The following is a 24,882-nucleotide window of genomic DNA, read 5'->3' on the forward strand; positions in this document are numbered from 1 at the left end:
TGCATTATCCAGTAAGTAGCAACAGCACAAATTTATATTAGAATTTAATAAATTAAGGATACATGTTGCAATCTCTAAGGTAACCATTAAAAAAATAAAATCTATAACAAATGCATTGATGTAGAAAATACTGAATTAATAAATGACTATTTCAATCCAGAAGAAAACAAGAGAAGAGAAAAAGCCACATGGGACAGGTGGGTCAAATAGAAAACAAACAGTTAAGATGGTTGATTTGACCCCTAATAAATTAGAAGTTACATTAAATGCAAATGAACTAAATAATCTAATTAAAAGATTTTTTTAGACTGATTAACAAAAGCAAAACCCATCTGTAGGCTGTTTCCAAAAGAGACAGCTTAAACAAAAGTATATAATAAGGTTGAAAGTAAAATAATGGGAAAAGATCTACCACGCAAATGTTCACCAAGTGAAAATTGGGATTGTTACACTGTATATCAGACAAAGTCAATTACTACAAATACAAAACAAAAAGACAACCTTCAGAATGTGAGAAAATATCTGCAAACAAAGCAACTAACAAGGGATTAATCTCCAAAATATACAAACAGCTCATGTAGTTCAATTATCAAAAAAAACCAAATAATCCAATCAAAAAATGGGCAGAAGCTCTAAATAGACATTTCTCCAAAAAAAGACATACAGATGGCCAAAAAGCACATGAAAAGATTCTCAACATCACTAATTATCAGAGAAATGCAAATCAAAACCGCAATGAGGTATCACCTCACACTGGTCAGAATGGCCACCATCAAAAAATCTACAAACAATAAATGCTGGAGAGGGTGTGGAGAAAAGGGAACCCTCTACACTGTTGGTGGGAATATAAATTGGTACAGCCACTATGGAGAACAGTATGGAGGTTCTTTAAAAAACTAAAACTAAAACTACCATATGACCCAGCAATCTTACTCCTAGGCATGTACCCGGAGAAAACCATAATTCAAAAAGATACATGCACCCCAATGTTCATTGCAGCACTGTTTACAATACAATAGCCAGGACATGGAAGTAACCTAAATGTCCATCAACAGAGGAATGGATAAAGAAGATGTGGTACATATATACAATGGAATATTACTCGGCCATTAAAAAGAATGAAATAATGCCATTTGCAGCAACATGGATCGACCTAGAGATTGTCATACTGAGTGAAGTAAGTCAGACACAGAAAGACAGATATCATATGATATTGCTTATATGCGGAATCTAAAAAAAGGGGTACAGGGGCTTCCCTGGTGGCGCAGTGGTTGAGAGTCTGCCTGCTGATGCAGGGGACACAGGTTCGTGCCCCGGTCCGGGAGGATCCCACATGCCGCAGAGCGGCTGGGTCCGTGAGCCATGGCCACTGGGCCTGCATGCCTGGAGCCTGTGCTCCGCAACGGGAGAGGCCACAACAGTGAGAGGCTCGCGTACCGCAAAAAAAAAAAAAGGGGGGGGGGGTACAAACGAACTTATTTACAAAACAGAAGTAGAGTCACAGATATAGAAAACAAACTTATGGTTACCAGGGGATAAGGAGAAGGAGGGATAAATTGGAGACTGGGGTTGACATATACACACTACTATATATAAAATAGATAACTAGTAAGAACCTGCTGTATAGGACAGGAAACTCTACTCAATACTCTGTAATGGCCTATATGGGAAAAGAATCTAAAAAAGAGTGGATATATGTATATGTATAACTGATTCACTTTGGTGTACACCTGAAACTAACACTATATTGTAATAAATCAAATATACTCCAATAAAAATTTTTAAAAAAGGAATTACTACAAATAAAACAGGGGTATTCATAATGATAAAACGGTCAATCTAAGAAAATAAATAATTTTAAATCTATATGCATCTAACATAGCCTCAATATACATAAAAATAATAAAACTAAGAGAAAAACAAATCTACAATATTAATGGGAAATTTTAACATATTTCTCTCAATAACCAATAGACGATATGAATAAAAAATTAACAAGTGACAATTTTTATATTTACATACCAATAAACCAGTAAATAAAATGGTATGGTATTGACACAAGGATAATAATAGTATATATGTATATTGTATATGAAACATTTACCAAAATCAATCTTATGCAAAGCCAGAAATTAAATATCAACAAATAAAGGAACGAAATCATACAAAGGATATTCTCTGAATTAAATATAATTAGGTAGAATTAGGCTAAAACTTAATAACAAATAAACTATTGGGAAATCCCCATATGTTAGGAAAGTAATAAATATCCTAACAAATAACCAATGTTTCAAAGAAAATATCAGAATAAAATTTTTAAAATATTTTACACTGAATGATCAGCAAACCATGACATATCAAAACGAACAAGATGCTTTAATAAAAGCCAAACTTGCCAAGTAAATTATAACTTTAATGCAGAAATTATAAAAGAAGGCTAAAAACTCAATGATTTTAGTATCCATCCCAAGAAGTGATAAAAAAGAAAAGCAAGTAAACCAAAGAAAAGTTAAAAATGAAGTAATAAAGACAGTAATGAATTAGAAAGCAAATAAAGTAAAAAGAATCAACTGAGCCAAAAGATTGTTCTTTGGAAACACTAAAAAAGTTGATAAACCACTGTCAAGGATAAGGTGACAAAGAGAGAAAGACAGACAATCAACCTAATGTCAGAAATAAAAGAGCAGACCTCTCTGAAGGTCCCATAAATGTTTAGAAAATAACAAGAGAATAAACACTATACCAGCAATTAGCAAATAAAAGATATTTTTTTTAAATTCCATTTGCAGTAACATCAAAAAGAAAAAATACTTAGAAATAAATTTAGCAAAAGAAGTGTAAACCTAATACTCTGCGAACTACAAAATATTACAGAAATAAAGAAGACCTAAATAAATGGAAAGGCATCCCATATTCATGGATCAGAAGACATAATACTGCTAAGATGGCAATAACCCCAAACTGATCTACTGATTCAACATAAGCCCTATCAAAATCCCAGCTAATTTATTTGCAGAAATTGCAAGCTGATCCTAAAATTCATAGAAAATGCAAAAGGCTCAGAATGATCTTGAAAAGTTGGAGGACTTATACTTCCCAATTTCAAACCTTACTGCAAAGCTACACGAATCAAGACAGTGTGAAACTGGCATTAAGGATAGACATATAAATCAATGAAATACAACTGAGAGCCCAGAAATGCACCCTCACAATTATGGTCAGCTGATTTTCAACAAGGATGCCACAACAATTCAATGGGGAAAGATTAGTCATTTCAACAACAGTGCTAAGACAACTGGATATCCACATGCCAAAAATAAAGCTGGACCCCTACCTAACAATATACAAAAATTAATTCAAAATAGATCAAAGATCTGAACATAACAGCTAATCACATAAAACTTTTAGAAGGAAACACAGATGTAAATCTTTGTGACCTTGTTTTAAGCAACAGTTTCTTAGAAATGACACCAAAAGCATAACCAACAAAAGAAAAAATAGATAAACTGAGCATCACCAAAATTAAAAATTTCTATGCTTCAAATATACCACCAAGAAAGTGAGGAGAACATGCCACAGAATAAGAGAAAATATTTGCTAATTACATATCTGATAAGGGGCTCATATCTATAATATATAAAGTTAGAACTCAATAACAAAGACAAATAACCCTATTTAAAAATAGGCAAAGGGGGCTTCCCTGGTGGCACAGTGGTTAAGAATCCGCCTGACAATGCAGTGGACACGGGTTTGAGCTCTGGGCGGGGAAGATCCCATATGCCATGGAGCAACTAAGCCCATGTGCCACAAATACTGAGCCTGCACTCTAGAGCCCACAAGCCACAACTACAGAGGCCGCATGCCACAACTACTGAAGCCCGCGCGCCTAGAGCCCGCGCTCTACAACAAAGAGAAGCCACCACAATGAGAAGCCTGCACACCGCAACGAAGAGTAGCCCCCGTGCACCGCAACTACAGAAAGCCTGTGCGCAACAACAAAGACCCAACGCAGCCAAAAATTAATTAATTTTTAAAAATTAAAAATAGGCAAAGGAACTGAGTAGACATTTCTCCAAAGAAAATATATAAATGCCAATAAGCAAATGAAAAGATGTTCAACATCACTAGCCATCAGGGAAACGCAAATTAAAACCTCACTGACGCAACACTGTAAACCAACTATACTTCAATAAAATAAAAAAAAAACAAAAAGAAACACCTCATTGAGACACACTTCACATCAACTAGGATGGCTATAATCAAAAAGACATAATAACAAGTGTTGGGAGGGAATTCCTGAGGGGTCCAGTGGTTAGGACTCCACACTTCCACTGCAGGGGGCACGGGTTCGATCCCTGGTTGGGGAACTAAGGTCTCACATGCTGCATGGCGTGGCCAAAAAAAAAATAAGTGTTGGGAAAGATGTGGAGAAAACGCAACATTCACAAACTGTTGGTGGAAATATAAACTAGTACGGCCACTGTGAAACACAATCTCGCAGTTCTTCAAAAAGTTATATATAGACCCAGCAATTCTACTCCTAGGTATATGCCTCAAAGAATTTAAAACATATATCCACACAAAAACTTGTACAAGAATGTCCACAACAGCATCATTTATAACAGCCAGAAAGTACAATAACCCAAATGTCCACCACCTGAAAAATGGAAATATCAGTTGTGGTAGGGAATATTATTTGGCAAAAAAAGATATTAAATATTGATACATAGTACAACATGGATGAATCTTGAAAACATTATGCTAGGCTTAAAAAGCTAGTCACAAGGAAGCACATGTTGTATCATTCCATTTATGTAAAATGGAATCTAGAGTAGGCAAGTTTATAGAGACAGAAAGTAGATAAGCTGTCTAGGGCTTACAAGTAGGGGAGATTGGGTGAAGGGTGACAGCTAAAGAGGTACAGGGTTTCTTTGGGGTGTAAAAAATATGTCTGAAAATATTTTGTGGTGGACATACAACTCTGTGAATATACAAAAGCCATTCATTTGTACACTTTAAATAAATAGTATAGTATGTGAATCATACCCCCGAAAAGCTGTTAAAAAAACTATACTATTTATAATAGTTTCAAAACTCATCAGATACCAGGGAATAAATCTAAGAAAAGATGTACAAGACCTCAACACAAAAATGTATGAACAATACTGAGAGAATTTTAAAAAGACATAAAAAGAAGGATATATCACAGCCCACGGATAAACACTCAACACTGTAAAAAGGTAAATTCTCTCCAAATTAATCTATATATTCAATGCAATCCCAAACTCCTAAGAGGCTATGTGTATGTGTGCATGTGTAAACTGATGAAGTGATTTAAAATTTACACAAAAAGACAAAGTGCCAAGACGGCCAAGACAATCTTGAAAAACAAACCTGGAGGTTTATATTGTCAGACATCAAGACGTGCTAGGTAGACTTTAAAAAGCATGATATTCCAATAAACATGTTAAAAAAATTAAAAAATTAAAAAAAAATAAAAAGCATGGTATTGGTGCAAGGATATATTTTTTTTAAAAAACAGACCAACAGAATAGAAAATATTATAGAAACAGACTCAGATATATACAGTCACATAACCTAAGACTACGACACTACAGAACAAAAGGAAAAGATGGTCTTTTAATAAATGGTACTGGTAAATTCAATAGCCACATGAAAAATATTGAATACTGGGCTTCCCTGGTGGCACAGTGGTTGAGAGTCCGCCTGCCAATGCAGGGGACATGGGTTCGTGCCCCGGTCCGGGAAGATCCCACATGCCACGGAGCGGCTGGGCCCGTGAGCCATGGCCGCTGAGCCTGCGCGTCCGGAGCCTGTGCTCCACAACAGGAGAGGCCACAACAGTGAGAGGCCCGCGTACCGCAAAAAAATATATATATAATATATTGAATACTAACCACCAATCACACCATCACAGATTCAATTCTAGATAGATTAAAGACTGATTAATTTAGGGCTGAACTGTTTCCCCTCAGAATGTGTATGTTGAAGCCCCAATACCTCAAAATGTGACTGTATTTGGAGACAGGCCCTTTAAAGATCATTAAGTTAGGACTTCCCCGGAGGCGTAGTGGTTAAGAATCCACCTGCCAATTCAGGGGACACGGGTTCAAGCCCTGGTCTGGGAAGATCCCACATGCCGCAGAGCAACTAAGCCCGTGTGCCACAACTACTGAGCCTGCGCTCTAGAGCCCGTGAGCCACAACTACTGAGCCCACATGCTACAACTACTGAAGCCCACGCACCTAGAGGCCGTGCTCCGCAACAAGAGAAGTCACCACAATGAGAAGCCAGCGCACCACAACGAAGAGCAGCCCCTGCTTGCCGCAACTAGAGAAAGCCTGTGGGTAGCAACAAAGACCCAACACAGCCAAAAATAAATAAAATTTTAAAAAAATAAAGGTTGTTAAGTTAAAATGAGCCCCTTGGATTAAGATAGGCCCTAATCCATCTTACTGGTGCCCTTACAAGAAGAGGAAATTTGGACACACTGAGAGACATCAGAAACGTGCACCTGCACAGAGAAAAGACAATGTGAGGACAGGGCAAGAAGATGACCAGTTATGTCAAAATGATAAGCCTCAGAAGAAACCAAACCTGCCAACACCTTGATCCTGGACCTCTAGCCTCCTAAACTGTGAAAAAAAATTAATTTCTATGTAAGTCATCCAGTCTGTGGTATTGTGTTATGGCAGTCCTAGCAAACTAGTACAAAGACTAAATGAGTAAAAAAATTAAGTTTCTAAAAGATAACACAGAAGAATATCTTCATACTCTTGAGTACACAAAAAAATTTAAGTAGGAAACAAATAACAGTCATCATAAAGAAAAGACTGAAAAATTAGACTATGTTACAATTAAGAACTTATGCTTACCAAGACACCATTTGAAATAAAAAGGCAAACCACAGAGTGCAAGAAGATATTTGCAATACGTATACCTGACAAAGGACTTGTATCCAAAACATAGGAAAAAATCCTACATATCAAAAGGAAAAAGAGAGATAAGCATACTTTTTAAAATGTGGAAAAAAAAAACTAGGCAACATGACAAAAAGGATATCCAAATGGCCAATAATCATGAAAAGGTGATTAACCTCATTAGTCAGGGAAATGAAAACTGAAACCACAATGAGACATCACTATGCACCTACCACAATGGTTAAAATTTAGACTGGTAGTATGAAAGCCACTGAAGTCTCACACTTTGCAAACAAAGCATGAGTGATCTTCAACTAACACAGAAGTAGCTGCATTGAAAAGTATCAAGTCTTCTGATTCTAACATGAATGTCAACATATTCAAAAACGTCTTACCTCCTTTTGAACAACACTAAATTTTTCAAGTAGTTTACATTTTTCTTCGATCAGTGTAGAAAGTTCTGCAGCAAGCTTTTTCTCTCTTCCTAAAAACAGAGTTAATGCTATCATGTTTTTAAGTTGATTTAATTGTAAACAACAATGATGAGATCTAAAATAGAAAAAAGAGCTTACCCACATAGAGCCGGCTTCTAACCTGAAACAAATTTTTAACAAAAATTACATTAAAACACACACACATGCAAGCACATATAATTTATTTAACTTCTATTGCCAACTTAAAAACAAAAGGTTTGTCATTGCCTTAGTATAAAGGTAAGTTCGCCAAAAAGTGTTCTATTTCCAATGAGAAAAATACATATGAAAGTCGTCCTACTGAAGTCACATTGTGTATTAGCATATTAAAGCCTCTGAAATAAGTCTACCTTAAAGATATCTGTTTCATTTCATTTAGCCCACTGCTCCTCAAACATATTTGACCCTAAAACAAATTACTTAAGGAAGCCCCTATATCATCTCCCCAGTAATGATATCCAAAATAACGGTTTGAAAAATGTTACCATGCGGCCATGGATCTGCTGACTATAAAGTAAAAAAACTTTTTTCTTCTTTAACCTCTCTCTCAAACAATGAAGGAAAAATTCCATTTATAAGGGAAGCAGGTTTAGGACTAAGGTAATCTAAGTAGAGAAAACAGTGGGGACTTAAATGATCTACAGAAGATATACAGGAATAAAATTAAATAAAACAAGATTTAAAAGTCAAGGTACAGGGTTTACGTGGTGGCGCAGTGGTTAGGAATCTGCCTGCCAATGCAGAGGACACGGGTTCAAGCCCTGGTCTGGGAGGATCCCACATGCCACGGAGAAGCTAGGCCCGTGTGCCATGGCTGCTGAGCCTGCGCTCTGGAGCCCGTGAGCCACGACTACTAAGCCCGCGAGCCACAACTGCTGAGGCCTGCGTGCCTAGAGCCTGTGCTCCGCGGCAGGAGAGGCCACCGCAATGAGAAGCCCGCATACCAAAGCAAAGAGTCGCTCCCACTCGCCGCAACTAGAGAAAGCCCACGCACAGCAATGAAGACCCAACGCAGCCAAAAATAAAATAAAAATAAAATAAATTAATTAAAAAAGAAAGTCAAGGTACAATATAGTAGGTATAGATGAGGAACAATTAGTGAACTGAAACATCAGATTCAGAAACTATCTCAAAAGGTAACAGTAAACCATTAAAAAAAAAAGGAAAAAAAGTTAAGAGGGAAGTGAGAAGTAGAAGAGCCAACATCTTAAAAAAATAATAGTTCCAAAGAGGAAAAAAAAAATGTAAAATGCAGAAGAAACTTCCCAGAATTAATAAAGATAAAAGATTTCATATTTAAATATTCAAGAGAATTTAAAGAAATAAGAAAAAAAATCAAACCTGAACATATTATATTGAAATAAGGATATCAAATTAAAAGCCTCCACAGAGAACAGATCACTTACAAATGAATAAGAATCACATTGACACTAGACCTTTCAAAAAGTAACATTAGATGTAAAAAGACAAGGAAGTAAAAGGATAGAACTTTGCACACAGAATGCTTGTATCAAGCAAATTATCATTTCAGTGTGAAGACTTAATTCAAACATCCTCAAGCATACAAAAGGTTTGCCACACAAAGACCAACACTGAAAACAATCTAGAAAGAAGTATTCAAATATGGGAAGAATTAAATTCAGGAGCCCCTGCAAGAGATATGTCAATTATGGGTGATCAAATATCTTGGTAATATATGTTGTTGTCTTGAGGACTGGAGAAGGGGTGGAGGAGAAAGTAAAAAACAAAGCAATGGAAAAGGAAATATTTTTAGAACTAAAATTCTAGATTATACCAATATGAAAGGGGATTGGAAAGTGAAAGAGACCAAGGGATGTGAAAGTATGCTAAATAAGGTTTTTGTTTTCTCAGAAGGAAGATTTACTTACAAATGTAGAAAAGAAACATTAAAAGTGGAACAAATTAATAAAGTATGCTAGAAGAAACTGGTCCAAATACATCAGTAATCAATAATCATAATATATGTAGATACACTAAACTCAGTGAAAAAACAGAGATTTTCAGATTATATAAAAGAAATTCATACAGAACTGAATTACTTTGCTGTACATCCGAAACTAATACATTGTAAATTAACTATACTCCAACAAAATAAAAATAAAAAAAGAAATTCATACAGGACATACATTAAGTAAAAGACCACAGAAAGACTGGAAAATATAAGGATGGAAAAAGACACATGAAATATTACCAAAAAGAAAACTGGTCTGGCTATACTAACATCAGATAAGAGACTTTAAGACAAAAGCATCGGAAGAGTTATAGAGGGTCACTAGTTATTGATAAAAGATTCAATCCACCAAGAAGAGATGTAGCAATTCTAAACATGTATCCACCTAACAAAATATCCTCAAAATATGTAAAGCGAGAATTGACAAAACTACAGAAAGTAACTGATAAATCCATCATGACAGTGGAATTCAGCCAACTTCTCTTCACTCTTGACAGATGAAGGAAACAACAAAAAAAGAGCAAGAATATGTAATACACGAACACCACAAATTAGATAATTAGCAAGCCTGACCTAATAATGGATGGATATAGAATGATATACATGTATCTGCTTTCAATAATAATCAGGAGCATAAAGAGCACAGAAAAAGTCTACATGTATGTGGAACTCTCATATGTAGCATGGCAGATGAATGGGAAGAAGGGAGACTATTCAATAAACAAAGCTGGGGAAAAGGTTATATTGCGGGGGAAGAGGGGTGGGGAATTACACCAACTCCTTACCCCACACTAAACAAAAAATCAACTCAAGATGGATCAAGCAATTCTGTGCTAAAAGAAAACTGTTTTAATTAAGAATTTCTACTCATCACAAAACATCTTAAGAAAAATGAAAAGATGTTTCGTACTGGGACATATGCAATATAGATAATCAACAAGGATATCATCAAGAATATATAAAGAACTGCAAATAAAAAAGAAAACAAACTACTCAAAAGAAAAATGGGTATAAGACATAAATATTTCCCTGAAGAAAAAATACATATGGACAATAAATTTACTGAGTTTTCAATCTCACTAGTGATCAAGGAATACAAATCAGAACCATGGTTAAGATACCATTCAAGTGGCAAAAATAAAGAATTTCAACAATAACAGGTGTTGGAGATGACACAGATCAAATGGATCTCCAGGATCTCTTATATACTACTGTTGGGAGTATAAATTGGTACAGACAATTTGGAAAAGAATTTGGTACTATGTTTTAAAAGCAGAACTTCCAATATACTATATAACCCAGTAATCTCACACCTAGTATATTCCCAAGAGAAACTTACAAATATACAACAGGAGACAAGTATAAGAAACTACCCAGCAGCATTATTTGTAATAGAAAAAACCTGGAAACAACTCAAAGGCCCAAGACCATAAAATATATAAATTAATTGTAATATATTCTTACAATATAATATTCTTAAAACAATCAAAATGGGTCAAAAATATGGATGAATCTTAGCAATATAGGATGGAGTAAAACAGTTCCAAAACATGACATATGGCATGAGACTAAGCAAAATTACTACACTTCTGAAGGATTTGTGTACATATGACCAAAAAAATTTTTTTTTAAGGCATGGGAATAATTAACACAGGATCCAGAACAGGATTACCTCTAGTGCAGGGAGGCAGGGGGATGAAATGAGGGAGGATCACCTAAATATAGGTGACAGTCAATATCTTTGATTCCAGGTTGGGTGGTATATTCACAGATGTATAGTATACTGTTAAAAATAAACACAGACCCCAAATAATAAGCAAGTAAGAAATAAAGGTAGGTTTTGCTGTACACCTGAAACTTACACAACATTATAAATCAACTATACTCCAATAAAATTTTTTTTAAAAAAAAAGAAATAGAGGTAGGGTTTTAGTATTAGTGTGGAATACTCCTACAGAGAATTTTTACACTTTAAAAAATTCCTCTAAATCCATATTCAGTTTCTAGCAGCCACACATTAACATGAGTAGCCCACACAACAATAACCTGTTTCCTTAAAACAAAAGATATGTTTCTCATATTACTTGTTCAACATGAAGACAGAACGAACATTCTCTTAGTATACAGAGCACTGGTTACTTACCGATCGAAAACTTCTCCACAAAAACAAAAGAATAGCAAAAAATCCAACAACAGTTGCAAATATCACTAATTCCCATGGAAAACCATAGAAGTTAGAACCTGGTCTCATATCTTCAGGCAATGCTGCCACAACCTTCAAGACAAAGAAAATTAACCTCTTAAAAATACACTTTTGATAAAAATTGTTGATTACAAACTGCTAAACACTGAATTTTTCTGTGTCCCCCTGCAACCCCAAAATTCTTATATTGAAACCTAATCCCCAATGTGATGGTATCTGGAAGTAGGGCCCTTTGGAGGTGATTAGGTCATAAGAGTGGAGCCCTCAGAAATGGGATTAGTGATCTTAGAAGAGAGGCTCCAAGCTCCCTTGACACTTCTACCATGTGAGGTTATAATGAGAAGACTATGAACCAGAAGTGTGCCCTCACCACACACCAGATCCGTGGCATCTTTATCTTGGTGTTCCCAGCCTCCAGAACTGTGAGAAAAATGTTTGCTGTTTAAGCCACCCAGTCTATGGTATTTTGTTATGGCAGCCCCAACAGATTAAGACACAAACGTAAGTACAAGTTTACATGTAAATACTATTAACACCCTTTTCATGAAATGGGTACCAGACTATCACCAAACAGCAGGTATCAGAGGGTATTTTTCTGGCAATTTTCAACCACTATCACCAAGTGATGAAGGAAAGTAGTATGGTGAAATTTAATGATTTTTCTGACCAGAGTTCTACAGAGATGCCTCAGAGCTTCTGAAAATGAGAGTAAGAGGAAAGAAGGCCAAAGAAAGACGCTGAATCAGGTGGTCTTACCCTGATTCAACCAGTTTAGGCTTTTTCCATAGAGTATATGGGGTTCCATATAAGATTTCCCTATGGGGGGAAAAATGGATCTGCTGCTTTATTAAAGTTTGAAAACCACTGATGAAACCTTGGGTTTAGAATTTGAATCCCTCTACCCTACCTCAGTGGCTCCCTTCTCTTATCTGTAATGGGAATAATGCTGTATGAATATGGAGTGCAGGTACTCAATAAAGGTAGCTGTTTCTATTAGTCCTCCTCCAAAGACCATGATCCTATAACCACAGCCTTTCCACATTATTTCTCTCCCTAACAAGTTTTCAGCACAAAACAGCTTAAGGCTTTTGCAGTTGCTTCTGTATTTCATCTTTCTCTAGGTCAGTTCATTATTCACTGTCATCCAATGAGGTTATTTTTCTTTGTTACCAGGCCCCACATATTATTCAATCCCATAAAAAGGTGAAAAGTAGGGGGGAAAAATACCCTTTTTTAAGAACAACCTCAAGTCTGATCAGGTTTGATTCTTTCCAGGGTTCAACCCAAAACCTCTATGGCAAATCTTCCCTTTTTAGGCCCCTTCTATCTAGAAAAACACCTTTTAATATCTATTCTCTTCCCCAAAATCTTTTTTGTAACTGTGACCCATATATGCTATCAACAGTTCATTAACCTGTATTAAATAAACCTGATTATACCTTTTCTAAAAAATAAAAAAAAAAAAAACCTTTACCCTGATCTCTGCCTCTGCCTCTCCCTACATTACCCTTGTTACCAGCTCACAGAATTGTGACATCGCTAGAAACAACCAGTGATTTAAAAAAAAAAAAAAAATCTATTTCTGCCTCTGAGTAAAAGAGGCATTTGACACACAATACTGTGAAGAAAAGATGCTTTCTTTACAGTTTACATATTCTCCAACCATCTTACTTTCAGCTAACTATGTCAAAACATAGAATGCACATCACTTCAAAAACCTAATAATCGGAATGATTTCTTTACAACACTACAACGCTTTAAGAGACAATTCTAAAAGCATCTCTCAGATTAAACATGTAATTATCTTTAGTATAGTGATATTTCTTAAATCCAATAACATTTTATCAGTCCTTCTATTCTAAAAGGAGATGGTAAATTCTACGTTAAAGCCTTGAGCTGGTGGAATCTGGTGGGATCTGGTGGACTGAGGAATAGCAAAGAATCTGAGTCTCAAGAATGCATCTCAAATCCATTGCTCAGGTCTTAATTATGCTGGTTTTCTCATGGAGATTTTTCACCCTTAAATTTTAACTAAAATATAGAACCCTATCTCACAAAAGTATAGAAAGAATAACCAAATTTATCAAACATCAATAAATATAATGCAATACACAATTACACATGATTTGATAAACTGGTCCTAAATTTTAGAATAGGTAACCCTCCATACAACATGGTAGTGATTAATCACGGAACACTTAAAACCTATTCCACTCCCAAACGTGAGTATTAAAGGAATTCTAGACCACGTAACTTAAAAGAAGCAATTAATCAAGCTGACAAAATACAGTGAGGTTAAATTAAAATTATTTTTCATTTTACCTCAAATAAATATTATATTAATAAAAACAACATAATAAGATGTCAATATACAGGCCCTGATAATACTTGACTGTAATGCAAAGTTTTATGAACCTACACTCTCCAATACATAAAACTTAAAAAATAATTTCCGCTTTACATAAAGAGATTTTTTCCTGTAATTAGTGATAAACCACCAAAAAGTTTAAAAGGGGCACTGATTCACTCATTATTCATAATCAAGTTTGATAAAAACTATTTTTAGTATATCCCTTTCTTAAATTCTTTTCTTTACAAAAAATGTAAACTTGTAATCATTAATAATTCTCCCTTTAAAAGGGTATCAAAAGAGCTTTAGAATCAAATGGTGTAAAAAGAGCTAAGGCAGAATAAGAGTTCAACCCAAACAAGATGAAACACGATCTGTAAAATTAATAATTACCTCACAAGAAGCAGTTAACATTCGTTCAGTCATTCATCCATCTACCCAGCAACTAATTCCACATTTATTAACAAGTTACATTCCAGACACTTTTAAAAACATACTCTTTTCATTTTATCCATTTCCATTGTTTTAACGGAAACTAAACACTAAAACCACTATGCTAATAACTCACAAATCTGTGACTCCAACTCTGAGTTTTATAATACCAGTTTATTGGACAAAACTACATGGATATCCTGGAGGGGTCACTGTACAGAAAGATCGTCTGATACAGTCTATGTTCCACTGAAACGGGAAAGTTTCCTGCAAATAGTTATGATATCATCCTTAATGTGGTGAGGGAAGTGATCATTCCCAAAGCCAACCATACAGATAAAGGGAGAGGACCTCTAAAAGGAAACCAGTATCTGATCTTAAGCTGGTAAAACAACTATTTCTACTTCGGTCATTCTCTCTTGGGACCTAGACATTGAGGAAGGTAGGAGTAAGGATGGGTGCTAAAATGGTACCTAGCCCATAAAAATATGCCAGGTCCTGGGACTTCCCTGGTGGTCCAGTGGTTAAGAATCTGCCTTCCAATGCAGGGAACACAGGTTCGATCCCTAGTCAAGTAACTAAGAGCCCACATGCCACGAGGCAACTAAGCACACAAACTCTAGAGCCCATGCACCACAACTAGAGAGCCCGTGTGCCACAACTAGAGAGCCCGTGTGCTTCAACAAAGAGCCCATGTGCTGCAATGAAAGATCTGACGCAGCCAAATAAATAAATATTAAAATATATATATATGCCAGGTCCTAAAATGGGACACAGGCTGAGAGGAAGGTATATTATTAAGACTAAACTGTCTGATTCTTATTCTTCTCCTTTCTTTTTTTTACCCTCAGTATAAAACCACTTAGTAAAGGTTTACTTAAATGTTTCAGTCTTGTTTCAGCCTTGTTTCAGCAGCCTTATCAGATATTAGGCTTAACCTAACGTTCTAAATAAAAGCAGGGCAGGGTTATAAACACATTTTTGTTTATAACTCCCTTTTTCTCTATCTAATTTAAAACACAATTGCATAATGCAATAATTAGAAATTTATTTTGTTGGATGTAAAATACATAAAGATGTAAATTGTAACAAAAACAGCATACAGAATGCAAGGATGGAACTATATAGAAGAAAAGTTGTTGACATTAAGTGGATTAACCCAAAGTAAATGATTATAAATCAAACACATACAGTTAAGGGGCGGGGGGGGAACACTAAAACGGCACAATATAAAACATCTATATAACACAAAAGAAATGGAGGAACTAAGAAACAAAAAAGACCTAAGAAATATAGAAAATAGCAAAATGGCAGAAGTATCACTAATTATATTAAATGTAAATGAGTTATACTGTCCAACTAAATGGCAGAGATTGGCAGAATAGACAGAAAAAAAACACGTTCCAACTATATGCCATCTACAAGACACACACTTTAGATTAAAACACATAAATAGGTTGAAAGATGGAAGAAGAGGCAAGACTAGTTCAAGATGGCAGAGTACAAGGACGTGTTCTCACTCCCTCTGGTGAGAGCACCGGAATCACAACTAACTGCTGAACAATCATCAATGGGAAAACACTGGAACTCATCAAAAAAGATACCCCAAATCCAAAGACAAAGGAGAAGCCATAATAAGACGGTACGAGGGCGCAATCACAATAAAATCAAATCCCATAACTGCTGGGTGGGTGACTCACAAACTGGAGAACAATTATACCACAGAAGTACACCCACTGGAGTGAAGGTTGTGAGCCCCACGTCAGGCTTCCCAACCTGGGGGTCTGGCAATGGGAGGAGGAATTCCTAGAGAATCAGACTTTGAAGACTAGCAGGATGTGATTGCAGGACTTCGACAGGACTGGGGGAAACAGAGACTCCACTCTTGGAGGGTACACACAAAGTAGTGTGCACATCGGGACCCAGGGGAAGGAGCAGTGACCCCAGAGGAGAATGAACCAGACCTACCTGCTAGTGCTGGAGGGTCTCCTGCAGAGGCAGGGGGTGGCTGTGTCTCACTGTGAGAACAAGGACACTGGCAGCAGAAGTTCTGGGAAGTACTCCTTGGCGTGAGCCCTCCCAGAGTACACCATTAGCCCCACCAAAAAGCCTGGGTAGGCTCCAGTGTTGGGTTGCCTCAGGCCAAACAACCAACAGGGAGGAAACCCAGCCCCACCCATCACAGACAAGCGGATTAAAGTTTTACTGAGCTCTGCCCTATAGAGCAACAGCCAGCTCTACCCACAACCAGTCCCTCCCATCAGGAAACTTTCACAAGCCTCTTAGATAGCCTAATCCACCTGAAGGCAGACAGCAGAAGCAAGAACAACTACAATCCTGCAGCCTGTGAAACAAAACCACATTCACAGAAAGAGAGACAAGATAAAAAGGCAGAGGGCTATGTACCAGATGGTGGAACAAGATAAAACCCCATAAAAACAACTAAATGAAGTGGGGATAGGTAACCTTCCAGAAAAACAATTCAGAATAGCAATAGTGGGAGAAGGGGAAGAAGGCGGAAGAGTAAGACGCGGAGATCACCTTCCTCCCCACAGATACATCAGAAATACATCTACACGTGGAACAACTCCTACAGAACACCTACTGAACGCTGGCAGAAGACCTCAAACCTCCCAAAAGGCAAGAAACTCCCCCACGTACCTGGGTAGGGCAAAAGAAAAAGCAATAAAGAGACAAAAGAATAGGGGCGGGACCTGCACCAGTGGGAGGGAGCTGTGAAGGAGGAAAGGCTTCCACACACTAAGAAGCCCCTTCGCGGGCGGAGACTGCGGGTGGCGGAAGGGGTAAGCTTCGGAGCCGCGGAGGAGAGCACAACAACAGGGGTGCGCAAGGCAAAGCGGAGAGATTCCCGCACAGAGAACTGGTGCCAACCGGCACTCACCAGCCTGAGAGGCTTGTCTGCTCACCGGCCGGGGCGGGCGGGGCTGGGAGCTGATGCTCGGGCTTCAGTCGGGGCACAGGGAGAGGACTGGGGTTGGCAGAGTGAACAGAGCCTGAAGGGGTTAGTGCACCATGGCTAGCCACGGGGGAGTCCGGGGAAAAGTCTGGACCAGCCAAAGAGGCAAAAAACTTTTTCTTCCCTCTTTGTTTCCTGGTGCTCGAGGAGAGGGGATTAAGAGCGCTGCTTAAAGGAGCTCCAGAAACGGGCGCGAGCCGCGGCTAACAGCACGGACCCCAGAAACGGACATGAGACGCTAAGGCTGCTGCTGCCGCCACCAAAAAGCCTGTGTGTGAGCACATGTCACTATCCACAACTCCCTTCCAGGGAGCCTGTGCAGTCCGCCACTGCCAAGGTCCCAGGATCCAGGGACAACTTCCTCCGGAGAACGCACAGCGCGCCTCAGGCTGGTGCAACGTCACACTGGCCTCTGCCGCCGCAGGCTCGCCCCACACTCCGTGCCCCTCCCTCCCCCCCGGCCTGAGTGAGCCAGAGCCCCCGAGTCAGCTGCTCCTTTAACCCCATCCTGTCTGAGCGAAGAACAGACGCCCTCCGACGACCTACACGCAGAGGCGGGGCCAAACCCAAAGCTGAGTCCTGGGAGCTGTGCGAACAAAGAAGAGAAAGGGAAATTTCTCCCAGCAGCCTCAGGACCAACGGATTAAATCTCCACAATCCACTTCACGTACACTGCATCTGTGGAATACCTGAACAGACAACGAATCATCCCAAACTGAGGAGGTGGACTTTAAGAGCAACATTTATTATTTTTTCCCCTTTTCCTCTTTTTGTGAGTGTGTATGTATATGCATCTGTGTGAGATTTTGTCTGTAGAGCTTTGCTTTCACCATTTATCCTAGGGTTCTATCTGTCCGTTTTTTTGTTGTTCTTTTTTTACTTTTAAAAAAAATTTTTTTCTTAATAATTATTTTTTATTTTACTAACTTTATTTTATTTTTTATTTTTATTTTCTTTTATCCTCTTTCTTTCTTTCTACTTCTCCCTTTTATTCTGAGCCATGTGGATGAAAGACTCTTGGTGCTGCAGCCAGGAGTCAGTGCTGTGCCTCTCAGTGGGACAGCCAACTTCAGGACACTGGTCCACAAGAGACCTCCCAGCTCCACGTAATATCAAACGGCAAAAATCTCACAGAGATCTCCATCTCAACACCAACACCCAGCTTCACTCAACTACCAGCAAGCTACAGTGCTGGACACCCTATGCAAAACAACTAGCCAGAAAGAAACACAACCCCACCCATTAGCAGAGAGGCTGCCTAAAATCATAACAAGTCCACAGACACCCCAAAACACACCACCAGACGTGGACCTGCCCACGAGAAAGACAAAATCCAGCCTCATCCACCAGAACACAGGCACTAGTCCCCTCCACCAGGAAGCCTACACAACCCACTGAAGCAACTTTAGGCACTGGGGACAGACACCAAAAACAACAGGAACTACGAACCTGCAGCCTGCAAAAAGGAGACCCCAAAAACAGTAAGTTAAACAATATGAGAAGACAGAAAAACACACAGCAAATGAAGGAGCAAGACAAAAACCCACCAGGCCTAACAAATGAAGAGAAAATAGGCAGTCTACCTGAAAAAGAATTCAGAATAATGATAGTAAAGATGATCCAAAATCTTGGAAAAAGAACAGAGAAAAAAGCAAGAAACACTTAACAAGGACTTAGAAGAACTAAAGATGAAACAAGCAACGATGAACAACACAATAAATGAAATTAAAAATACTCTAGAAGGGATCAATAGCAGACTAACTGAGGCAGAAGAACGGATAAGTGACCTGGAAGATAAAATAGTGGAAATAACTACTGCAGAGCAGAATAAAGAAAAAAATGAAAAGAATTGAGGACAGTCTCAGAGACTTCTGGGACAACGCTAAACGCATCAACGTTTGAATCATAGGGGTTCCATAAGAAGAAGAGAAAAAGAAAGGGACTGAGAAAATATTTGAAGAGATTATAGTTGAAAACTTCCCTAATATAGGAAAGGAAATAGTTAATAAAGTCCAAGAAGCAGAGTCCCATACAGGATAAATCCAAGGAGAAACACTCCAAGACACATATTAATCAAACTGTCAAAAATTAATTACAAAGAAAACATATTTAAAAGCAGCAAGGGAAAGACAACAAATAACACACAGGGAATCCCCATAAGGTTAACAGCTGATCTTTCAGCAGAAACTCTGCAAGCCAGAAGGGACTGGCAGGACATATTTAAAGTGATGAAGGAGAAAAACCTACAACCAAGATTACTCTACCCAGCAAGGATCTCATTCAGATTTGATGGAGAAATTAAAACCTTTACAGACAAGCAAAAGCTGAGAGAGTTCAGCACCACCAAACCAGCATTACAACAAATGCTAAAGGATCTTCTCTAGGCAAGAAACACAAGAGAAAGAAAACACCTACAATAACTAACCCAAAACAATTAAGAAAATGGGAATAGGAACATACATATCGATAATTACCTTAAATGTAAATGAATTAAATGCTACCACCAAAAGACACAGACAGGCTGAATGGATACAAAAACAGGACCCATATATATGCTGTCTACAAGACACCCACTTCAGACCTGGAGACACATACAGACTGAAAGTAAGGGGATGGAAAAAGATATTCCATGCAAATGGAAACCAAAAGAAAGCTGGAGTAGCAATTCCCATATCAGACAAAATAGACTTTAAAAGACTATTAGAAGAGACAAAGAAGGACACTACACAATGATCAAGGGACTGATCCAAGAAGAAGATATAACAATTGTAAATATTTATGCACCCAACATAGGAGCACCCCAATACATAAAGCAAAAACTAACAGCCATAAAAGGGGAAATCGACAGTAAGACATTCATAGTAGGGGACTTTAACACCCCACATTCAACAATGGACAGATCATTGAAAATGAAAATAAATAAGGAAACACAAGCTTTAAGTGATACATTAAACAAGATGGACTTAATTGATATTTATAGGACATTCCATCCAAAAACAACAGAATACACATTTTTCTCAAGTGCTCATGGAACATTCTCCAGGATAGATCATATCTTGGGTCACAAATCAAGCCTTGGTAAATTTAAGAAAATTGAAATTGTATCAAGTATCTTTTCCGACACAACGCTATGAGACTACATATCAATTACAGGAAAAGATCTGTAAAAAATACAAACACATGGAGGCTAAACAATACACTACTTAATAACGAACTGATCACTGAAGAAATCAAAGAGAAAATCAAAACATACCTCGAAACAAATGACAATGGAGACACGACAACCCAAAACCTGTGGGATGCAGCAAAAGCAGTTCTAAGAGGGAAGTTTACAGTGATAAATTCCTATCTTAAGAAACAGGAAACATCTCAAATAAACAACCTAACCTTGCACCTAAAGCAATTAGAGAAAGAAGAACAAAAAATCCCCAAAGTTAGCAGAAGGAAAGGAATCATAAAAATCAGATCAGAAATAAATGAAAAAGAAATGAAGGAACAATAGGAAAGATCAATAAAACTAAAAGCTGGTTCTGTGAGAAGATAAACAAAATTGATAAACCATTAGCCAGACTCATCAAGAAAAAAAGGGAGAAGACTCAAATCAATAGAATTAGAAATGCAAAAGGAGAAGTAACAACTGACACTGCAGAAATACAAAAGACCATGAGAGATTACTACAAGCAACTCTATGCCAATAAAATGGACAACCTGGAAGAAATGGACAAATTCTTAGAAATGCACAACCTGCCAAGACTGAATCAGGAAGAAATAGAAAATATGAACAGACCAATCACAAGCACTGAAATTGAAACTGTGATTAAAAATCTTCCAACAAACAAAAGCCCAGGACCAGATGGCTTCAAAGGCGAATTCTATCAAACATTTAGAGAAGAGCTAACACTTATCCTTCTCAAACTCTTCCAAAATATAGCAGAGGGAGGAACACTCCCAAACTCATTCTACGAGGCCACCATCACTCTGATACCAAAACCAGACAAAGATGTCACAAAGAATGAAAACTACAGGCCAACATCACTGATGAACATAGATGCAAAAATGCTCAACAAAATACTAGCAAACAGAATCCAACAGCACATTAAAAGGATCATACACCATGATCAAGTGGGGTTTATTCCAGGAATGCAAGGATTCTTCAATATACGCAAATCAATCAACGTGCTACACCATATTAACAAACTGAAGGAGAAAAACCATATGATCATCTCAATAGATGCAGAGAAAGCTTTCGAAAAAATTCAAAACCCATTTATGATAAAAACCCTCCAGAAAGTAGGCATAGAGGGAACTTTCCTCAATATAATAAAGGCCATATATGACAAACCCACAGCCAACATCATCCTCAACGGTGAAGAACTGAAAGCATTTCCACTAAGATCAGGAACAAGACAGGATTGCCCACTCTCACCACTTTTATTCAACATAGTTTTGGCAGTTTTAGCCACAGCAATCAGAGAAGAAAAGGAAATAAAAGGAATGCAAATCGGACAAGAAAAAGTAGAGCTGTCACTGTTTGCAGATGACATGATATTATACATAGAGAATCCTAAAAATGCTACCAGAAAACAACTAGAGCTAATCAATAAATTTGGTAAAGTAGCACGATACAAAATTAATGCACAGAAATCTCTGGCACTCCTATAGACTAACAATGAAAAATCTGAACGTGAAATCAAGAAAACACTCCCATTTACCACTGCAACAAAAAGAATAAAGTATCTACGAATAAACCTACCTAAGGAGACAAAAGACCTGTATGCAGAAAATTATAAGACACTGATGAAAGAAATTAAAGATGATACAAATAGATGGAGAGATATACCATGTTCTTGGATTGGAAGAAACAACATTGTGAAAATGACTCTACTACCCAAAGCAATCTACAGATTCAATGCAATCCCTATCAAACTACCACTGGCATTTTTCACAGAACTAGAACAAAAAAATTCACAATTTGTACAGAAACACAAAAGACCCCGAATAGCCAAAGCAATCTTGAGAACGAAAAATGGAGCTGGAAGAATCAGGCTGCGTGACTTCAGACTATACTACAAAGCTACAGTAATCAAGACAGTATGGTACTGGCACAAAAACAGAAAGATAGATCAATGGAACAGGAGAGAAAGCCCAGAGATAAACCCACGCACATATGGTCACCTTATCTTTGATAAAGGAGGCAGGAATGTACAGTGGAGAAAGGACAGCCTCTTCAATAAGTGGTGCTGGGAAATGTGGACAGGTACATGTAAAAGTATGAGATTAGAACACTCCCTAACACCATACACAAAAATAAGCTCAAAATGCAATAAAGGCCTAAATGTAAGGCCAGAAACTATGAAACTCTTAGAGGAAAACATAGGCAGAACACTCTATGACATAAATCACAGCAATATCCTTTTTGACCCACCTCCTAGAAAAATGGAAATAAAAACAAATGGGACCTAATGAAACTTAAAAGCTTTTGCACAGCAAAGGAAAACATAAACAAGACCAAAAGACAACCCTCAGAGTGGGAGAAAATATTTGCAAATGAAGCAACTGACAAAGGATTAATCTCCAAAATTTACAAGCAGCTCATGCAACTCAATAACAAAAAACAACCCAATCCAAAAATGGGCAGAAGACCTAAATAGACATTTCTCCAAAGAAGATATACAGACTGCCAACAAACACAAGAAGCAATGCTCCACATCATTGATCATTAGACAAATGCAAATCAAAACTACAATGAGATATCATCTCACACCAGCCAGAATGGCTATCATCAAAAAATCTAGAAACAATAAATGCTGGAGAGGGTGTGGAGAAAAGGGAACACTCTTGCACTGCTGGTGGGAATGTGAATTGGTACAACCACTATGGAGAACAGTATGGAGGTTCCTTCAAAAACTACAAATAGAACTACCATATGACCCAGCAATCCCACTACTGGGCATATACCCTGAGAAAACCATAATTCAGAAAGAGTCATGTACCAAAATGTTCACTGCAACTCTATTTACAATACCCAGGAGATGGAAACAACAAAAGTGTCCAACATCAGATGAATGGATAAAGAAGATGTGGCACATGTATACATGGAATATTACTCAGCCATAAAAAGAAACGAAATTGAGGTATTTGTAGTGAGGTGGATGGACCTAGAGTCTGTCATACAAAGTGAAGTAAGTCAGAAAGAGAAAGACAAATGCCGTATGCTAACACATATATATGGAATCTAAGGGGGAAAAAATGTCATGATGAACCCAGGGGTAAGACAGGAATAAAGACTCAGACCTACTAGAGAATGGACTTGAGGATATGGGGAGGGGGAAGGGTAAGCTGTGACAAAGTGAGAGAGTGGCATGAACATATATACACTACCAAACGTAAAATAGCTAGTGGGAAGCAGCTGCATAGCACGGGGAGATCAGCTTGGTGTTTTGTGACCACCTAAAGGGGTGGGATAGGGAGGGTGGGAGCGAGGGGTAAGTGATATGGGAACATATGTGTGTGTGTGACTGATTCACTTTGTTATGAAGCAGAAACTAGCACACCACTGTAAAGCAATTATACGTCAATAAATATGTAAATAAATAAATAAATAAATATATATATATATATATATATATATATATATATATATAAAAGAATAACAAGAGTGAAGATGATCCAGGACCTCGGAAAAAGAATAGAGGCAAAGATCGAGAAGATTCAGGAAATGTTTAACAAAGACCTAGAAGAATTAAAGAACAAACAAACAGAGATGAACAATACAATAACTGAAATAAAAACTACACTAGAAGGAATCAATAGCAGAATAACTGAGGCAGAAGAACAGATAAGTGACCTGGAAGACCGAATGGTGGAATTCACTGCTGCAGAACAGAAGAAAAAAGAATGAAAAGAAATGAAGACAGCCTAAGAGACCGCTGGGACAACATTAAATGCAACAACATTTGCATTCTCCTTCTGGGGTCCCAGAAGGAGAAGAAAGAGGAAAAGGACCTGAGAAAATATTTGAAAAGATTATAGTCGAAAACTTCCCTAACATGGGAAAGGAAACAGTCACCCAAGTCCAGGAAGTGCAGAGAGTCCCAGGCAGGATAAACCCAAGGAGGAACACACCGAGACACACAGTAATCAAATTAACAAAAATTAAAAACAAAGAAAAATTATTGAAAGCAGCAAGGGAAAAATGACAAATAACATATAAGGGAACTCCCATAAGGTTAACAGCTGATTTCTCAGCAAAAACTCTACAAGCCAGAAGGGAGGGGCATGACATATTTAAAGTGATGAAAGGGAAGAAGCTACAACCAAGATTACTCCAAGATTACTCAAGATCCGGCAAGGATCTCATTCAGATTCAATGGACAAATCAAAAGCTTTACAGACAAGCAAAAGCTAAGAGAATTCAGCACCACCAAACCAGCCCTACAACAAATGGTAAAGAAACTTCTCTAAGTGGGAAACACGTGAGAAGAAAAGGCCCTACAAAAACAAACCCAGAACAATTAAGAAAATGGTAATAGGA

The 24,882-nt window shown here is 37.6% G+C and overlaps 1 protein-coding gene across 7 annotated transcripts in view; it reads right to left on the reverse strand.

Annotated features, from left to right (window-relative positions):
• The window catches only part of MIA2 (MIA SH3 domain ER export factor 2), a 109,021-nt gene that overhangs the window by 53,111 nt on the left and 31,028 nt on the right, over positions 1-24,882 (reverse strand). For 6 of the 7 annotated variants that reach the window (XM_060004639.1, XM_060004640.1, XM_060004643.1 and 3 more), the window contains 3 exons: positions 11,530-11,661; positions 7,514-7,535; positions 7,337-7,425 (listed from right to left, as the gene is read on the reverse strand). In XM_060004639.1, coding sequence (XP_059860622.1) covers positions 7,337-7,425; positions 7,514-7,535; positions 11,530-11,661 — 243 coding nt within the window. The other variant, XM_060004644.1, reaches the window with a different exon arrangement.

Source organism: Delphinus delphis, chromosome 2 (genome assembly GCF_949987515.2).
Source record: "Delphinus delphis chromosome 2, mDelDel1.2, whole genome shotgun sequence".
Taxonomy (NCBI): Eukaryota; Metazoa; Chordata; class Mammalia; order Artiodactyla; family Delphinidae; genus Delphinus; species Delphinus delphis.